Source organism: Hippoglossus hippoglossus, chromosome 15 (genome assembly GCF_009819705.1).
Source record: "Hippoglossus hippoglossus isolate fHipHip1 chromosome 15, fHipHip1.pri, whole genome shotgun sequence".
NCBI lineage: Eukaryota > Metazoa > Chordata > Actinopteri > Pleuronectiformes > Pleuronectidae > Hippoglossus > Hippoglossus hippoglossus.
In genome coordinates this window covers 17,686,690-17,704,547 of record NC_047165.1, presented here as the reverse complement: position 1 = coordinate 17,704,547, position 17,858 = coordinate 17,686,690, and the positions used below count along the sequence as shown (strand labels likewise).

The 17,858-nt window shown below is 41.0% G+C and overlaps 1 protein-coding gene across 9 annotated transcripts in view; it reads right to left on the bottom strand.

The window, feature by feature from the left end:
• Positions 1 to 17,858, bottom strand: part of LOC117775527 (arginyl-tRNA--protein transferase 1) — a 51,657-nt gene that overhangs the window by 31,726 nt on the left and 2,073 nt on the right. The window contains exons 2-8 of one of the 9 annotated variants that reach the window (XM_034608785.1): positions 15,992 to 16,055; positions 15,805 to 15,867; positions 15,541 to 15,644; positions 15,053 to 15,289; positions 11,465 to 11,679; positions 8,567 to 8,695; positions 7,034 to 7,162 (exon numbers count right to left, since the gene is read on the bottom strand). In XM_034608785.1, coding sequence (XP_034464676.1) covers positions 7,034 to 7,162; positions 8,567 to 8,695; positions 11,465 to 11,679; positions 15,053 to 15,289; positions 15,541 to 15,644; positions 15,805 to 15,867; positions 15,992 to 16,055 — 941 coding nt within the window. Of the gene's footprint in view, positions 1 to 7,033; positions 7,163 to 8,566; positions 8,696 to 11,464; positions 11,686 to 15,052; positions 15,290 to 15,540; positions 15,645 to 15,804; positions 15,868 to 15,991; positions 16,056 to 17,858 lie in introns of all 9 variants that reach the window. The other 8 variants (XM_034608782.1, XM_034608777.1, XM_034608776.1 and 5 more) reach the window with 8 other exon arrangements.

Here is a 17,858-nt window from a genome sequence, read left to right as displayed (position 1 = left end):
AAAACATTTATCCTATCAACTCCAGCTCTCCTCTTCAGGGAGGACATAGTGACAGCTTAAATAAGCAGCGTCACTGATGTCAAAATAGCCCATCTCTTAACACACTTCCAAATGCACATCAGATATCAATTACTGGGGTTTTGTGTCTGTGGAAACTTTAAATCTTTCTTCCATTCTCTCTACTATTTCCTGTGCTTCTTCTTTTCTAGCGCCAGGGTTGAGAGCAGTGTGTTTACAGACGAGCCGACCTGTAGGACCGGAGGACAAACGTAGCACGCTTCCACGTTTACGACCGAAAACTGTTTTAATGAGATCAGGGCTGACATGTGGGCAGTGTCCACAGTGGAGCAGTGATTGACAGCTTTGCTCAGTCTCTCTCGCCCTCATGCAGACGCACCACAGTTTCAAGATCCAATTTCAAAAGGAAACGCTACAATCAAGCTGTGTCATTCATATATGAAACCTTCAGCTGTTGGTTCATTGTCTAATGAGCAGAACAGGGGTCTGGACAAGCACTGAAGTACCACAAAAATAAGCTGGACAGGGTCCACAGGACTACTTGTAGGGTGTGGGTGTGTGTAAATAATGAAAAGACAGGACTTAAATTATGTAATATGCCCTTTACATTAAGAGGTTATATAACGAAATTCCATATTAACCACTGGCTGCGAATTATAATGAGATGCACTCTTTCTTCTGACTCCAGCTTGGATTTGTTTTATTAATGGAAATATATCTCACAGACAATGCTGATAGCTGATACTTTGAGCATACTTAATTCAGACTTAGTTTTTTTGTTCCTGCAATCTTGTTCTTGTTAGGGTGGAAAAAAAGCAAGAAACCTTGATTGTAGTCTCTACTTGAACACGTACTAATGACGTTCTTTGAGGTGGGTAGACAGGAAGTACACCATATTCAACCGCAGTTTTACAGACTGACACAGCTCAAGTATAATAATTAAGTAAAAGCAAAACGTCAGTGACAGCAAATAAATAACAGACTACTACCTGGTTTGCATTAAAATGCGAGTATCAATATATCAATCCAATCCCAGTCTCTCCACTTCCTAAAGAATGTAAGAATAAACCAAAGCCAATGAAAATGGATACGCCAACTAACTTCTCTGTTACTCATGATTTAATTTCTGTCATGATTGCTTGTGTTTTGAATAGGACTCGTCTTTCACAGACTCTCTCAATAAATGCACGAATCCAAGTTTTCCTGTACACGAAGCAGCTCTACGAGTTACTGGAAATTCCCACAAGCGCACCAACATCCTCCTGTTTGTGTGCGAGTGTGTCTGTGCACAGCCAGAAGTGCAGCGAGTAATAGTGATGACTGCTGACGGCATGGTTCACTGGGTGGGACAGTCCTGGCTAAGGTGCAATTCATAATCCCTGCCAGTAGCCTGAACTCATCCAAAAGAGTGTGTGTTTCTGCATTTGTCTGCTGCAGCTGATGTGTGTGTGTTGGTGACACTAAACACAAGTTTTCTCCAACACCGGGGTTGTTTTGGCAGAGGTGAGCTAAAGAATGATGCACTTTCATCTGTCGTTTCCATTTTACCTTTGACTGTGATGCAAACACCCTAACAGTTTCACTGCTTTTTAGACTCAGTCACTTAACTTGGATTCTTGTTTTAAAAAACAAAAGACGCAATCCATGAAATATGAGTTAAGTTATAGTCATAAAAAATAAGAAAATCTATCAAATATGAAGTTTGAGTAAAGACTACAGCAAGATGCAAAACACTGACATTACCCTCGATTTAACAAGAGTCCGACTGATACGGATTACTGGGGGCAGATGCTGATAATGCTGAATATATTGGATACCTATGTACAGTATATATATATATATATATATATATTTAAAGTAATATATATATGGGGCAATGACTAATAAGATGTTGTTATTCAATCTTTATGACAAAGAAATGTAAATAAGGCTTACTATACCACAATTTACACAGAGGGGCTAATTATATGTCCAACATCCATGCTCAATTCTTGATTCAGTAAGGTGCACATTTAAGTGACTTCTTTACTGTTAGCTCTATAGCTATCATTGAGTATATTTTGGAAATTGTTCCTTGTTCAAGCATAGTGTGTTCTTCAACATAGCTAAATAATATATTTCATAACAAAGTCTCATATTTATTGATAGTTTGTTACCAAATGACTAGTTTATTACAAATAATGAATAAATAAATAAACAGGACAGGGGCACTTCAGGGGCTATTCAGCTTTCAGCTAGGACCAGTGCCTGTTAAATATTTTACAGTTTAACCATAAACTTCATGATACATAACTATGAATAAAAAGAAAACATGAATACAACAAAATTGCTACAACTTGAATTTAGAAAATACCTACATTTCATGTACGTATAAATGGAAATCTTTGCTGCATTGTTTTATCTGTAAAATATACATTTTCATAATGGTAAACATAAACAGTGAAACGGATGAGTCAGTGTAAGACTCATATCGGCCGATATCAGAAAACCATTAAATCATTCAGGCTCTAGATTAAATTTAATTCTATTTGTATCGTGCCAAATCATAATATACATTTTATCTCAAAGCACTTTACATAGTAAGGTCGAGACCTTTAAGAATCAAGCCCCAAACCATGACGTAGAGGAGTACAGGGGAAGAGGGAATAGACAGAACTGGTCAAACACAAAAAAACAATGATGGTTTTCTTTCTACGACTTTTCATTCTCCTGCAATCCCCATTAACCCATGAGCTTACGTCTATCCGAGGAAGAATATGTCACATTTTTTATTTAGTGGGTGCAAATATATTCATACATAATATTTAAAAAACTATTCATCAAATTCCATTCACCTGCTAAAGAGAAATGGATTTAGCACAATTTCCAAGCTTTCACTGACCAATATGGAAAGTACGTCTGTTTAGTCGACAATTATCTGTGCTGGTGCGGGAAAAAGTTCTCCACCTGTGTAACTCTGCCAGTAAAGTGTAACTTTCCACTCCAGTTCTACAGTGACTACTACATTTACCAGTCAACACATTACCAACAGCAAAGCCTCCCAGTGTGCAAAATAGCTGAAGGGCACAAATGAAACTTTTGTTTTAAAACTCGTAAACAAAAAAAAGAAAGAAAACTAAATGGTTTGCCCACAGAACAACAGCTGCAGTTATTAGATGACATCATTTATAGGAGTCATGCTTTCGGCACTGGCTGCTGTGTGTGGAGTGGCCAGTTGACTTGGTAGTAAAATGCTGAGTTATTTAAACAGACAAGTAGACTACAAGTGTGGCAAATTTGATGTGAACTTCTTTCCCACCTTTACCTGGCACTCATCATGGGGCTTCTGGGTAATCCATCCAGGAGAAACAAGCGCACAGCAGCCTTGTTAACCCTGCTTGGCTGGGTGAGGCCGCTCGCCTGGAGCCTGGCAACATTGACCCTAACCTGGTCACGGACAAACAACACACCACGGTGCTGCTGCTGACACACACACACACACACACACACACACACACACACACACACACACACACACACACACACACACACACACACACACACACACACACACACACACACACACACACACACACACACACACACACACACACACACACACACACACACACACACACACACTAATGTATGGGTGCAGTCGCTCAGGCACAAATACAGTTAGGGTACAATTAAGTAAATACGATCTCAGCTTCCTCTCTTCCTCGAATACAACAACACATAACGCCTGTTAACAGAGCCATGTCCAGAGCACCTTCTGGAACATTCTCATCAGCAACACATGGAGCCCATCACTTCCTCTCTAACTCTCCCTTTCTTATAGTAAACACATCTGTATATGATCAGGAGGGCAAGCAGCCGTCTCACACTCATACGAACACACACTCATACGAACACACACACACACACACACACACACGAACACACACACACATTCATACGAACACACACACTCATACGAACACACACACACACACGCATACGAACACACACTCATACGCATACGAACACACACACACTCATACGAACACACGCACTGCCGTGTCTTCAGTCACACAAATACACTACATATAAGCATGCACATCTGCTTAAGTCTAATTGCCACTTAGACCCCTTGTCACTTTGCTCTTGGTACTTCCTCATATTGCTGAGCTTATTTGAGCGAAATGGTGCTCGAGCTCACTCTCAAATTAAAAAACTAATTTAAAAAAAAAAATGGTTTTTTTTATCTCTTTGCTAAAGTTCTGACAAGATTCTTTAGTGTGTGTAAAGGCACTTAAGGAAAATGGCTGCAAGTAGTGATGACGCTGTGATATAGAATTTTCATTATTTTTTACATTGCAAATCATTTTAAGGTAATCTGAACTGATGGTTATTATTCCTCCTTCATTGATTCCAATTCTACTGATAACTTTTTTTACATTCACTTTTTTCCACGTGTCTTGGTTAAAGCTCTGGCCATCAAGTAGAGTACATACAGATTTAACAGGATTTGTTTTCCTGAAAATGAATGCCACATGTGCAGGAACTCAAGAGTCACGGCTCAGCACAACAGTTAAGAACAGTAAGTGTGAGTTAGAGTGTGTGCGTGCATGTGCGTGCCTGTGTATCTGCACATATATCTAAATAACTCCAAGTATGTGCTTCAGCTTTGTCAGGAAACCAGGTTTGGATGTGGATGGAATAATATCTGGCTCCCATCCAGTCATTGTATGACAGGAAATGCATACGACCCTTAAACAAATAAAGCCACTCCGCTCCAGGACATCATACTGTCTAATGATAGCACTACTTTGGCAGGTTAATATAACTTGCACAAACACATAATCACTCCGATCGCCTGGCTTGGAGCCAGCCTGATGGTATTCAACACTCTGTCCTGAGGTAACACTTTAATAGATTAATAAATACCTCTACAAATACAACATGACCCAACTTCCTAGGTAGCAACTCAGGCCCAGAATGGCATGGGACCAGAATGTGGCATCACCACATCAACAATGTGTTTCTCATTTCTGTATGATTGCCACAGGACAATGGGAAGCTCCGAGCTTCTGGGAACAGAACAGGGGAGTTAACCAGGGGTTTGACGGGCAAGCAAATAAAATCAGCAGTGTTTTAGTACCGGGGGCGCAGGAGGGGTTGTCGCTGTAGTGAGGCCAACTAATGGGAATATAATTAATAGGGTTTCTGCAGGTTTCAACAAGTTAAATTAAAGACTTTTTAAAACCATTATGAAAAAATCAGACCTTGCCAGATATGAAGGAAGATCATAGCCCCAGAAGGCACTTTCCCATTATTGCAGATAAGGCGAAGTAGCCTAGTCTACAGAGCCTAGGATACAGACAGCCTATACTCTCTATGAACTATATTATCGTGCAAACAACATACTGAAGACCTTATAAAGGCCTAAAATTTGGATAATCAAATTTTAGACTTTTTAAGACCGTTCTTAACTTTGAATTTAAAAGGGAAATTTTGTAGAAATTAAGTGCAGTGGAACAAGACAAACATTGGAGGACAACATGGTCTCTCCTTGTCTCCTTGTATTAATGTGATATATCACAAAAGGCTGTGCTCAACTCTGAGAAATCTCCATGAAGCACAGACAACCGCTGAATTTATGAATTGTACATTTTGTCATTTGATTAAACCAAGTCTAAATAAATGCAATTCAGATTCCATTCATCTCTCTACACCTCTCCCTAAGGTAGCGTGTCCTCACCTGTTAGAGTAATGAACCCAACCTCAACTCACTGTGCTTTTACACGACACTATGGAGTCAGTATCAGACCTGGAAAGTCCATCTATAAAAAAAAAAGTTTACTTTCTGGCAACCCAACAGACAGCAGAGTTGTTTGCACAGCTCCACACCTTTACTTTTTTTTTCAGATGTTATTCCTCTAGTTCTTGAACCCATCCGATCCCGGCACAGCTATAAAGCTGAAGCTGTGCACACAAACACACACGAACACACGTTCCCTATTAATAGGGCTAGTGTTATGGCACTAGGAAAGAATCTGCCACAGTCTGCCCAATCTGACAGCTTTTATTATTTATTAATTACCTTACTTTTTACAAGCTGGAGAATTCAGTAATTTACAGAGGCCTGCTGGCAGGAGGGTGGAGGAGGAGGTTGTTTTTCCAGCCCTGAGGGACAAAAGGCCCTCTCAGGTTAGTGAGGATGTCCAGTAATTCTGCACCCTTAAGTCTGGTGCTGTGACTAGACTTTATTTTCTCCTATTGAGATGCGTGTATATATTGTATAATTTACTGGTTATTATAAATTCATTTTTAAAAACGATGACTCTATTTTACTGGGTTACTCTTTTCTGTTTCCTTTTCCCATTCATCACTGGACAATATGTCTTGTGCACCACATAAACTAGTAAACTCTGTATTTTACAGGGTTTACAGCTTTCACATTACTCATACACAAGCATAATCATTAACTTTACAGTAAAAACATTTTGATGATTGTAATTATTTTGCTGGACGATTGAATGCTACAAGGCGTAACTGTTAAAAGGGGAATTCCAGTATTTTTCAACCTGGGCCCTAGGTTTGCGAGCGTGGTTGTGTAAATGAATGGTACACACAAAAACTTTTGGAATGGGTCGAGTAGAGCGTCTCCACTGCCAGCTACAACATGGCGGCACTGGCTACAATGTAATGATATGGGGCAACAGAGCCAGTCCATGAAATGTCCAATGCATGTATTTTTCCACCAATAAAAGGCTGAAATTGTTAGCGAATACATTGTAGTCACTGTAGATGTGTCGCAGCTGACGTTGGAGATGAGCTAAAAGTTAAGAACCATCAAACCACATTTTTTAAACACAGGGCCCAGGTCGAAAAATACCAGTATTCTCCTTTAATGGAGATAAAAAAAAAATATCTTCATGAAAAATAAATAGGGAAAAGCAGCAAATCTAACCCTTCTCATGAGTGTGAAGCTGGAACAACATGTGCAATAGAGCCCTAAAGTAAGTGCGGAATAATAACAACCATGCAGTACCTGGCTCTCACTACATTCGCTGGGGTCGTCACCGTGAATGGCCATCTGGTAGCAGGAGTACAGTGCCACCGACTGCTCATAGGAGGCTGTGAATTGAGGGTCCTCAAAGCTGACCGGCACTAGCCTCACCTTCAAGCACAGGGTGTGGAGGGAAAGGAGCAATAGGGTGGAGGGAGGTTTTATTTTTGTTAACAATGAATGCGAAGATGGTGAGTAATTAGGAAATGTATTCGATATAAGAAAGGAGATGCTTTCAAGGAACGGACAGTGTAGGAGTAGAAAATAGAGGGTTTATGCAACAGTGTTATACAAGTGCTTTGGCATTTCAGGGTTCACATCAGTCTCCTAGTCCTCGAGGCAAGTCGGCAACACAGTAAGTCTGTTTTGAGTTTGAGACTTGATTGAGTGATCAGATTGTTGTAGAAATCACACACGAATGCTAGAAAACAATGGGATTCTAGGAGACTGAAAGTGAGTTTTTAAAAACAGCAAAGAGATTGGGCAACTTGAGGATGAGGCTAGTGCACTGCCCAGCTTTTACCACAGATCGCACGGAGAGGATTGGGAAGTCGCAATTCAAAACGGTGCGTGTAAGCAGCAGGAATCCAGAGCCTCGTGTGAATGGTTCGTCTCAGCTAGACACACACACACACACACACACACACACACACACACACACACACACACACACTCAGACTCTTCCAACACTACAGACTCCTCTCGAGAAGGTAAACAAAGTGAGACAGACTGCACGCACAAGGGAAATTAAATTCTCATCACTACTACCTAAGCCTAAATTGAAACGAGATTCCAGTTGAGACACAGGGAACGATATGATGACACGCGGTAAATGTGTGAAGGTCGGGTGGGTTCAGCTGACAAAACTGGCCCCCCCAACACGTCAAGACTAACGACCCGACTGGCCGACTGAGGGCCAACTCCAACACCTGGAGAAACACTGCTCCCAACCATGGCGTATGGAAACATTTTCTCCTCCATTTCCTCCCCTTTGACTCACGCTCTTATACTCATACACTCGCTTTAATACTAACATGTTAATGCACTTTTTTGTAATTCATACAGACATTTTGGTTTTTCCCCATGATACCTGATGTCAGAAAGTTTAAGCACCAGTTATTTACTACTTCATATTTTAAATATCTATGGAACAGTCCTGAATTTTGTTCATTATGATTCAAAACAATGTGAATAGCCATTAGATACTTAAAGCAAAAAGTTAATAATGATTACCTGTCAATTATTGAAGGAGAATTAATTATAAACAGAGGCACTTTTACAACCACTACCACTACTACCTGAGTCGCATATGTTAACATAAATCAAATTCCATCCAGCACCAACAATGTAGAAATTATTGAACCAGTTGAACATTTTAGAACATTATGGTTATTCAAAACTTGAAAATTAGAAATCCTTCTGATGCCCCTGTAGGCCTGTAATCAGCCCTCTCCCTCCCTCCCTCCCTGTGTGCTCCCTACAGCAGGTTGACCTACGCGCCCCCCACCCTCTGACCTGGCTCTCGGAGGGTTTGTCAGGAGGGTCCTTGTGAATGGCCATCTGGTAGAGTTTGTACACCTGGTAGGAGGCGTCGAAAGAGGCTTTGAACTGCGGGCTAGGGGGATTGGCGCGCACTAGCCTCACCTTCAAAAAGAATATGTGTAGACAAGGGTTAACATGAAAATGAAAAAAACAAACTGCTGAGAACATCATAAGTGGTGATTAAAAAAAACTCTGAAGAGGAACACATCAGAAACTGAAAAGAGAGAACAGAGAGACAGAACTGTGACACTGACATAAGCACACCCTCCTGTAGCTGAGTGACATGAAGGGTTTAACCATTTAATAACAAAATGCAAAAACATCCAGTTAGGATGATTTAGTCTGTAAATTTTGTTTCTATAATTTCACCTTTAATGAAGTGCTTAGTCTCACCAGTGTCAACTGTAGGCTGGTGACATAAATACACAGTGGGGTGTGTTATGTCTATCTCCATTGAGACACAGAAAAAACATTTGTTGTCATAGCTCAGAAGAACTTGTGGTATTTCTCAAAATGCAGAAATAAACATTAGCCTATTTACTGTAGTTTGTATGTGAGTCCACTTCCAGTGCTTCACCATGTCCCTTGAGAATGAAGATTTATCCTTGAGTCTGATCATAGCCAACAGCAACTAGTGTGCAAACTATTCTTTTATGCCTTTGCGCGTCTATATGATGAACATTGAAACCAGAGTCCATGTTCCACTAACCTAGAGAAAATATGCAAGTCTTGCAAATAAATTAATCCATAACTACACATGATGGATGCATAATGAACCTGAGGCTTGTAGATTTTCATCAGTCCCATTTGCAACTTTACGCAGAGCATTTCTTATTGCTTTCACTGCAGTGCTATGAATCAAGCTCAATTGGGAGGATCATGAGAAGCCTGAGATAGAGAAGAAAAACTGGCATGTTGCTAATGACACACAATTTAAAGAAGAATCCAACTTTTCTCATCTTCAAGCCCCATTTAATTAACAGTCTTTTGGTTTGGAAGCTTTTGTTGGCCGTGGAGGCTTTGCCATATGAATCCCCCTGGACAGACAGGATAGAAGAACTGAACCTCAGGTTTGTTTGAGTTGGAGCTAAGTGGCTCTCTCTCATATGACCACTTGGCATCCACATGCTTTAGTCCACCAGAAACGTTAGGCCTCTTACATGAAAAGGACAATGCTCAAGTTCGGTCTTTTTGATTCTGTTCTAAAGCTAGAGATATATTGACAGGCTGAAATCTTTTAGTGAACTAACACTGGGGCAGACGTGGGCCGCATGCAATATGAAATCTTAACAATTCTCATAACAGTCTGGAATTTAAAACCTGAAGTCTGATACTTTGAGAATGAGAGTGCAGTGGCTTTTGTTTGTTTTTAATTAAAATGAAAGATCCATGTTTTCTCAGAGCTAATCTTTAAGACCTTTCACTACACCATTATGAAGTAATAGAACAGAGTAGAATACTAACAGCCAAATTATTTCATGTCAGCAACAGGAGATTTAGGGGGAAATGCTACAATAATATAAGAAGAGAGTGGAGACTGTGGACAACACTCCTGAGGAGAAATGTGGTTCCACACTTTCCACAGAAACGTGAGGGGCTCTGATTGACGTTCTCACACTGACCCCTGGTGGTGGATCGTCAAATCATATGGATTTAGGGCCAGGACACACAACTATGGTGATGTACATAAATCTGAACTTACCTGTCACTGAAACATATCTCTTTGCAGAGGCATTTAAATGAAATCATAACTAATGATCTTCTCTGAGGTCACAGATTAAAGATTTTACTGTAATCATGTCAAGAGAAATTTCAAATGAGCAATTTTACAGTGAGCTAAGCAGCACCAAAGTTAAAAGCTGCTCAATCACACATTTTCCTCTATATTTGTATATTTCTATATTTTTTAAATATGTCATATGTATCCTGCGGTGTATTCTCATCAGTCAAGTAGCATGACATGTGTAACAGATGTGTTTATGATGGAACTGAGCTGGACTGCATTTAATTACTGGAGTGTAAACATCTATCCTCTGGTGCCGCTTTAAAAAACATCTTTAAACTTTGTCAACAGTATAAAAAACCCAAGACTCACACACCATCACATAGATTCATTAAACTGCTTATCATCCAAATTGTCTTTTAGCCACATGTTCTTTACTAAACAGCTGAATGTGTCAAATAGAGGCACCTCTCAATTATTTCACTTTTACAGAATATATAATTAACCATTATTCGCGAGGTATAACCTTGTGTTCATGCCCACTTAGTGAAAATGAACAATAACTGCAGGCAAACAAATTAATCCTATTAAAAAAAGCTGACTGGGAGAAGGTGTCGTCAGTCAGGTCTCGGGGGGTACAGAGACGAGAGGCAGACACTGCCTGGTTCATCGCTGCATCTGGCTCAAATCTTGGTCAAGACCAAGGATGACGTTACTCTACCAACCTCAGCTTGAGGCCTGCGCCAGGGATCTTTCTACATTGTTCTGCTCCCTGCCAAAAGTTCATTTCCATGTCCTCTCATACTGGCTGAGCTGGGAGCTGTGGTTTTAATGTCATAAGCAGGGTAACGCGACCCAATGTGTGCGGTGTGCCTGTCATTTGGTTGAATTCAAAGTGGGAAGGGGTGGTTTTTCCACTCTGCTGTGGCCAGCTATCCTCTCTGCACACATAAACACATGGTGAAGTCACTGGGGTGAGGGAAGAGGGCTCTATGAGAGCAGCTTTTGGAGCTAACTGAACCCAAACATTATGGACACAGAAACTAACAAACACTATTTCTTAAAGATGGCTGCAGTAATCACAATAGGCTGATGTTTATTTCAAGAGAAAAGAGAAAAGAAAGCACCTACTCAATATTTCTGCTCACCTCAAGGCAATGAGAAGACTTGTCAGGCAATGACTCATCGATGAAATCTTCTAGGGTTTTAGGTTGGCTTGCATGAGTGGGAGTGGGTGGGGTAGAAGAGACAATGGAAGAGACCCCATCAGCTTTTTGTCTCATCTGTTCTTTCTGAAGACGTCGCTCCTTCCTCAGCTCTTTGGCCTTGCGACACGGCGGCCGGCTGGGATCAGCTCCCATTACTGCACCTCGGAGAAAAGAGAGAAGAGGGGGAGAGTTACGGAGAGTGTTACAAAAAACAGCATCCTTAATCTATTTTCATGCAAAAGACGTGAAGAATGTGGAGAAAATACAGGCAGCTGTGAGAAATAACTCAATTACTCCTTTTTGGATGCAGATAAAAAGGTTTTACTTTCACACTGCCTTCTGAACAAGACTTAACACAGGAGGGAGAAAGGTGGGAACTTCGAGCTGCTGGTATTGCTAAGTCTCAAATATGAGACAGATTTTGTGAGCGTTAGACCGTGTTTCCGATTGTTTTTCCCCCAGCCCCTGAGGGTAAATGGGCTGCCATGTTTGCGTTAGTGTACCCCCTGCCTAAGAAGCCAGTCTTAACAGAGAGCCCTGTGGAAGTCATTTTCTTGTTTCCTTGCATTAATACTCTTTACATTGCATCATTGCTTAGGAGGATATAAAACAACAAGTTCTGTGATAGTGTAGTCCAAGTGGTTAGCAGAAAGCTAGTGTGTATTTATGAAGGAACAGAAGACGCAGAACGAACCATGGATGTGTTTTTTGTGAACACATGAATGAGTAGCTCTTTTCACAACAGCTGAGGTTGCTACTAACACGACCAACTCATACACTTCCCCCCGTATTACTCTCTCAACAAGACTAACGTTAACATTCTCTGCAGCAACTCAATCTCTCCCCGTTTCCCTCTCTCAGCCCCCCTCCTTATCCTTCTGCTGTTTCTCCTCCTCCTCCTCCTCCTCCACCACCACCTCCTCCTCCTGGGCTCTTGCCAAGGCCTCCAGCTCTCCGGGCATCCCATGTCAACAGTTTACACGCCCACATCCTGTTTGAAGCAATAAGGAAACGAGAGCCATTTCCTGCTTGTCCTATTGCCAGCCGCCATCAACTCACATACTAACTTACCCCCCTCTCCGTCAATGTCACGAGAAAGAGAGGGACGCCCAGTCCCGACGAGTGCAACGAGAAAGCCTGGCACTGGTCGGGGTTCACTTGGAGGGTTCGGCTTCATCTGACTCAAGCTCAAGGTCATTTATTTTCTACTGTAAAGGCTAATTCTATCCTGTGAATAATAAATATAGACCACATCAGGAGCTGTGTGGAAATGCTGCCTTCTATCAAGAGTTCTGTGATCTGGGTTTCTGTATCACTAACAGTTGTGATACTGTGAACTGTTTGTTTCTAAGTCATTAGCATTCAGAGTATCCCATTAATGTGTGTCTGTTTCTTGTATCATCACATCAATGTCCCTTCCAGCTGCATTTGTCTTGAAAAGTAAATGAATGGAGGCACGACAGGAGGGAAGCATTTCTCGAATATAAACACACAACCCTGGGAGTTATAGCGTGGTCAAATGGTTTTCCTGTCAGAATAAACACAGCGAGGTCAAGAGCAGCCAGAGTCTGGACTGCGTTCATCACACTGACTCAACCACAAACACATCAACCCTTATCCACCATCACTACGTCCACGTGGCTTCTCCCTATAATTACACACTCACAACACACACACACACACACACACACTTTCTCTCTCTCAGACGCAGGTACTCCTGAGGACAGCCAACGCAGCGGAGGTGAAGATAAAGCCTTAACAGATCAGTTCCTGTGGAAGACAGATGCTCCCGCTCCAGCAGTTAGCACTTCATAAAAGCTATGACACTCTCCCTCCCGGCTTCCCCTAAGCGCACATACAACCCAGAATCAGAGTAAAGTTGATAGAATTGTGACATACTGCTTTATTGTGTGTAAACATGTAGAGCCAGAAAATGAATTTACTCTGGGAGGAGCACGCCATTATCTGTTCATCTAAAATACTTCTATAATACAACAACATTTTATGGAAACCTGTACTGGTTGCCACCTTGGGACAACTCTGCCTACGTAAAAACACACAACACCACTTCCTACAAACCAACAAATTTGGGCCATTAATCATAGTTAAGATCTAGTATTAAAATCCTGGCATTAAAATGTGTCCCAAAAGTCACTTGTGATCCGATCTCACTTCCCCTCTCAATATGCAAATAAACATTTGTGTCTGTGAAGACCAAATCAAAGTGGAATACCAATACAAACAGTTTCTCTACTTGTGATTCCTCAAAAGCAGACCCCTACACATGAAACTTTCTGAAACATAATGTTCCATATGCCCTTCTGTATCTGTTTACCTATGACTTTATGAAGGCTATACAGCAGATGGGAAACCAAGATTTCTCAAGCTAGAACTGGAACCTGCCCAAAGCCATAAAGAGCTCCGGTCATAAACCTACAGGAGAGATATGTCCAGGTGTTTTCTGTTGGAGGTGAATAAGCGGGGAGTGGAGAACCACTGGCTCAACGTAGTAAATCCTCCTTGCTTCCTCTTTGCTAGCATCCTGAACAGGCTTGTACTTTCAGTCAGAAGGAGGGAGAGGAGGGTGGTGCTGACACAGACGTAAAAGGTAGAAGGACACTGTCACTGTTCAAGTTTTTCTCAGTATGTTTATGTCTGCATCTGGATCAACCTGTACCAAGCTTCCTGTTTCAATACACGTAATTATCATTTGATTAATGAGCATGGGGCCTGTTCTCATTCGGAAAAAAAGTGGTTGAGGCAAGAAACACGAACATTTGTTAGAAGTGAAGCTTCCTGTCTAATGGGAGTTTATTATCTCTTCACTATGATTGTTATTAATTCATTACTGTGAGTTGGCCGTGGGGATATCCTGTACAGAGTGTAAAGAGAGAGAACATGACAGATAAGCCCAAACCAGGCACGCTCCTGAATACACTGAAGACACAGCAGCTTCATTCACCAAGCTGCTGCACAGTGGCATCTATTACAAAGTAAACAGTGACCCCCTCTGGCAAGCAATGGTACCTCAGTTCTAAAGGAAAAGCACGGTGGCCCCTTTACAAATGAATATAATGAACAGGAAATTATTATGAGGGCAACACAAACATGAAAGAGAGTGAACGTGTCACACAATGGAGTCCTTCTGAACAGGAGAAGAGTCCAGACTCCTAAAAGATGAGACTAAAAGATGGACTACTCCTGTGACATGGAAGTGGATCGGGTATGAAACGTCTTAGTGTGTAGTAGGAGTAACGACCAATGATACGCATCTGCACCTGGAGGTCAATTGACCTCTGTTTGGAAATTCGGTTTGTATTGCACAGCCCTTGATTGACAGATTGACGAATGATAGTAGTTCCACATGCATAGTTAATGTTCTTTATGAAAACAAAAAGCAAGTTGTTGATTTAATAAGCAAAAACAAGGACTCGCTGAATTAAGAGGTAAATACTACATAAAAACGAGTTAATTAATAATGAGTAACCTTAATAACTTTTTTCCAGTAAAGCAAGAATGATTTCTCACCTGCTTTAGTAGATGTAGCTGTTGTTCTTCCATCCGGAGCAGACATTAGATCCTTCTTTGTGGTTTCTGGGCCTGTAGGTGCAGCATCCGCTGCCTCCTTCTGAACTTCAGTGACAGTGGGACACTCTGCGACTTCCTTCTGAATGTCTGTAATGGCCGCACACTTCACTTCTGCGTGACAGACTTTACTTGGTTCCTGTGGACGAGCTTCTTCACACACAGAATCCATTGGCTCAGCTACAAGGCACAAAATCAACATCGCTGATACTATTTATGTGTTCTACAGAGTGACAGTACCAGCACTGTTATGAGTCTGTGTCCAACTCTAACTGTAGTTTCAAACATGCACTCTAAGGCAACTGCTGACCAACAGTCTCAGAGTGTGGACTGCTGACAGCTGACGGACTACTGAATACCAATACAGAGAAAATCTTCATGAAATACAGAAACCTTAAGATCTATTTTACACATATAAAAATACCCCTCACCATCATCCTGTCCTGTTGGTAATTCTCCATTGGAAATGAATTTGTTCATCTTCTTCAGGCTTTTCTTGTGGGATTTGGAAGGCTGAAATTTCAGTGCATGACATCTTGACAGAGAGCACAAAAAGGTAAATGTTTGGTTAGAAAAGCATGTATTATTCAACTCCATACAACTACAATGGGTCATCTTCATGTGATCTTGACAGATCTGAAGTTAAGTGAAGCATGAATGACAGGAGGAATTTCTAATGGGTCAAACATCATTACCTGATGGTATACTGTGGACAGCACGTCTTGTTCATTATGGGCTTATACACATATTTCCCACTTCTGAAAAAGAAGATGTGAACAGCCATGACACAAACAATGATTTGAACTATATGAATAAGAAATTTCAAACAGATCCATGTGTCAGTATACAGGGACTGGGTGAAGCCAGGAGACAGACACTCACCTCCTCCAGCCTCGATCTATGAGGTCTTGATAGTCTTGTACCGTCATGGTGTGAGACCACATCCCTGTAGAAAATAAAAAAGAGCATCACAACTTGAAATCATCTCTCACTTGCATTAATGCTCATGAACCGGTAAACCCAAACAATATTTCGATATTGTTTCATGGTAAACTCTGATGCAAGTTAAAATTCCACAAAAGGGACAAAAAAGCCTTGACTTGCACTTATAATAAATCTTTGCAGGTGACAAAAAATACAGTCAATGAGAAAGTATACGGTTAAGTGTTTCATGGCTAACTTGAAGGAAAACTATATCCGAACCTGGCATATGGGCCCTGATAGAACAGCTCATGAAAACAAGGCGGAAGTCTTATGCATGCATATTGTAAGGTGTCATTTGTCTACAAGCTGCTTGAGAGTACCATAGAAAGTCCATATTATCATTTCAGATTAAACCTCACTGTCCCTCTTGGTAAATTCCCACAGTGCATTAAGCCCCCCGTGGAAGCAAATATATTATTTGTAGCCACAGCAGCTTGGATCCTACTTCCCAGAACTGAGATCTGAGCTCTCCGTTTCAACTCTTGACCTTTTCCTCTGCAACTATATACACACAGTTAGGATGTGCACTCACACCAAATATGAGACCACGATCAGTTTACATCTAAATAAACCCGGGGAACTGATTGTGTACCAGTTCACACAACACACACTACGTTTGCAACTGAGTATAATGTTCCATGTCCCAGGAGACGGGTGCTTAGCCAGAGTCCACAGAGACAAGGCAAGAACACAGTGTGATCCAACAGAGCGTCACTACACCACTGATGCAGTAAATGAATGGAGCTAGAGGCTTATACAGCAGAAACACAATGTGAGAGACAGATATCATCATTACTGCACCATTTGTAGAGCTTTTAAATATGTGTATTTATAAATGTAAAAAAGCACCTGTTTTAAATATCTTATCGATCACATAAAATCATAATTATGAATACAATATCTCAACACCGATCTATCACACACAGTGTCACTACAAATCATTGACAGTGGTGCAGCAAATCAGAACGCTGTATAAATTGGATGAACAGTATTTGCATTCAGTGTTGGGTGATTTCTTCAATGGCAATAAATAAAATGATGAGTGAGTGAGACTTGTAAAGTTTAAAGCAAATCAAACATGTAAACGGTTAAACCTATAGAACAGGACATTCTAAAAACTTTCAAGAATTAGTATATTTGAGGAACGACAGGGTCAGTCCAACGCATGTTTACTGAGAAGTCAGACAACTGGAAGTCAGACGTTTACAAAAGGTAAGAGTTGTAGAGAACAAATGAATTGAGCCATGTGAGCTTAATGTCAGTAGAACAGCTGCCATCATTATGGCACAACACGAGCGCCTTTCAATCGTTCACACCTGATCCATTCTCCAGCCTCCACTGAGGCATGACAGACACAGGGACACAGAGAAGGCCAGATGTTGTCCTCTGTATTGTGGGCTCAACAGTGCTGATAACATCACAGCATCAGTCACATAAAGGAGAGTGTTATCTTCCTGATCAGCTACTTGGAAAAGTCTACAATACAACAAATCACACTGCTCATCTATCTGATAAATGACTCCATCAATCTATAGAGTGTAAATACAAGCACTTCAGCAGAAATTATAGTGGAGGGAAATTGCTTGTTAGCTATAACTTGATTATTTTCAAGTTGCGGTAATATGTCTGACTCTAGTGTCCTGAAATGATGGATTACAAATCTAGTCTAATTTAACCTCTGAACACTGGTACTGACCATAAGAGTTACACAGAGATTATAATCTCCCATCTTCCTCAGAACCTTCCATGTGCACATGATGTAACA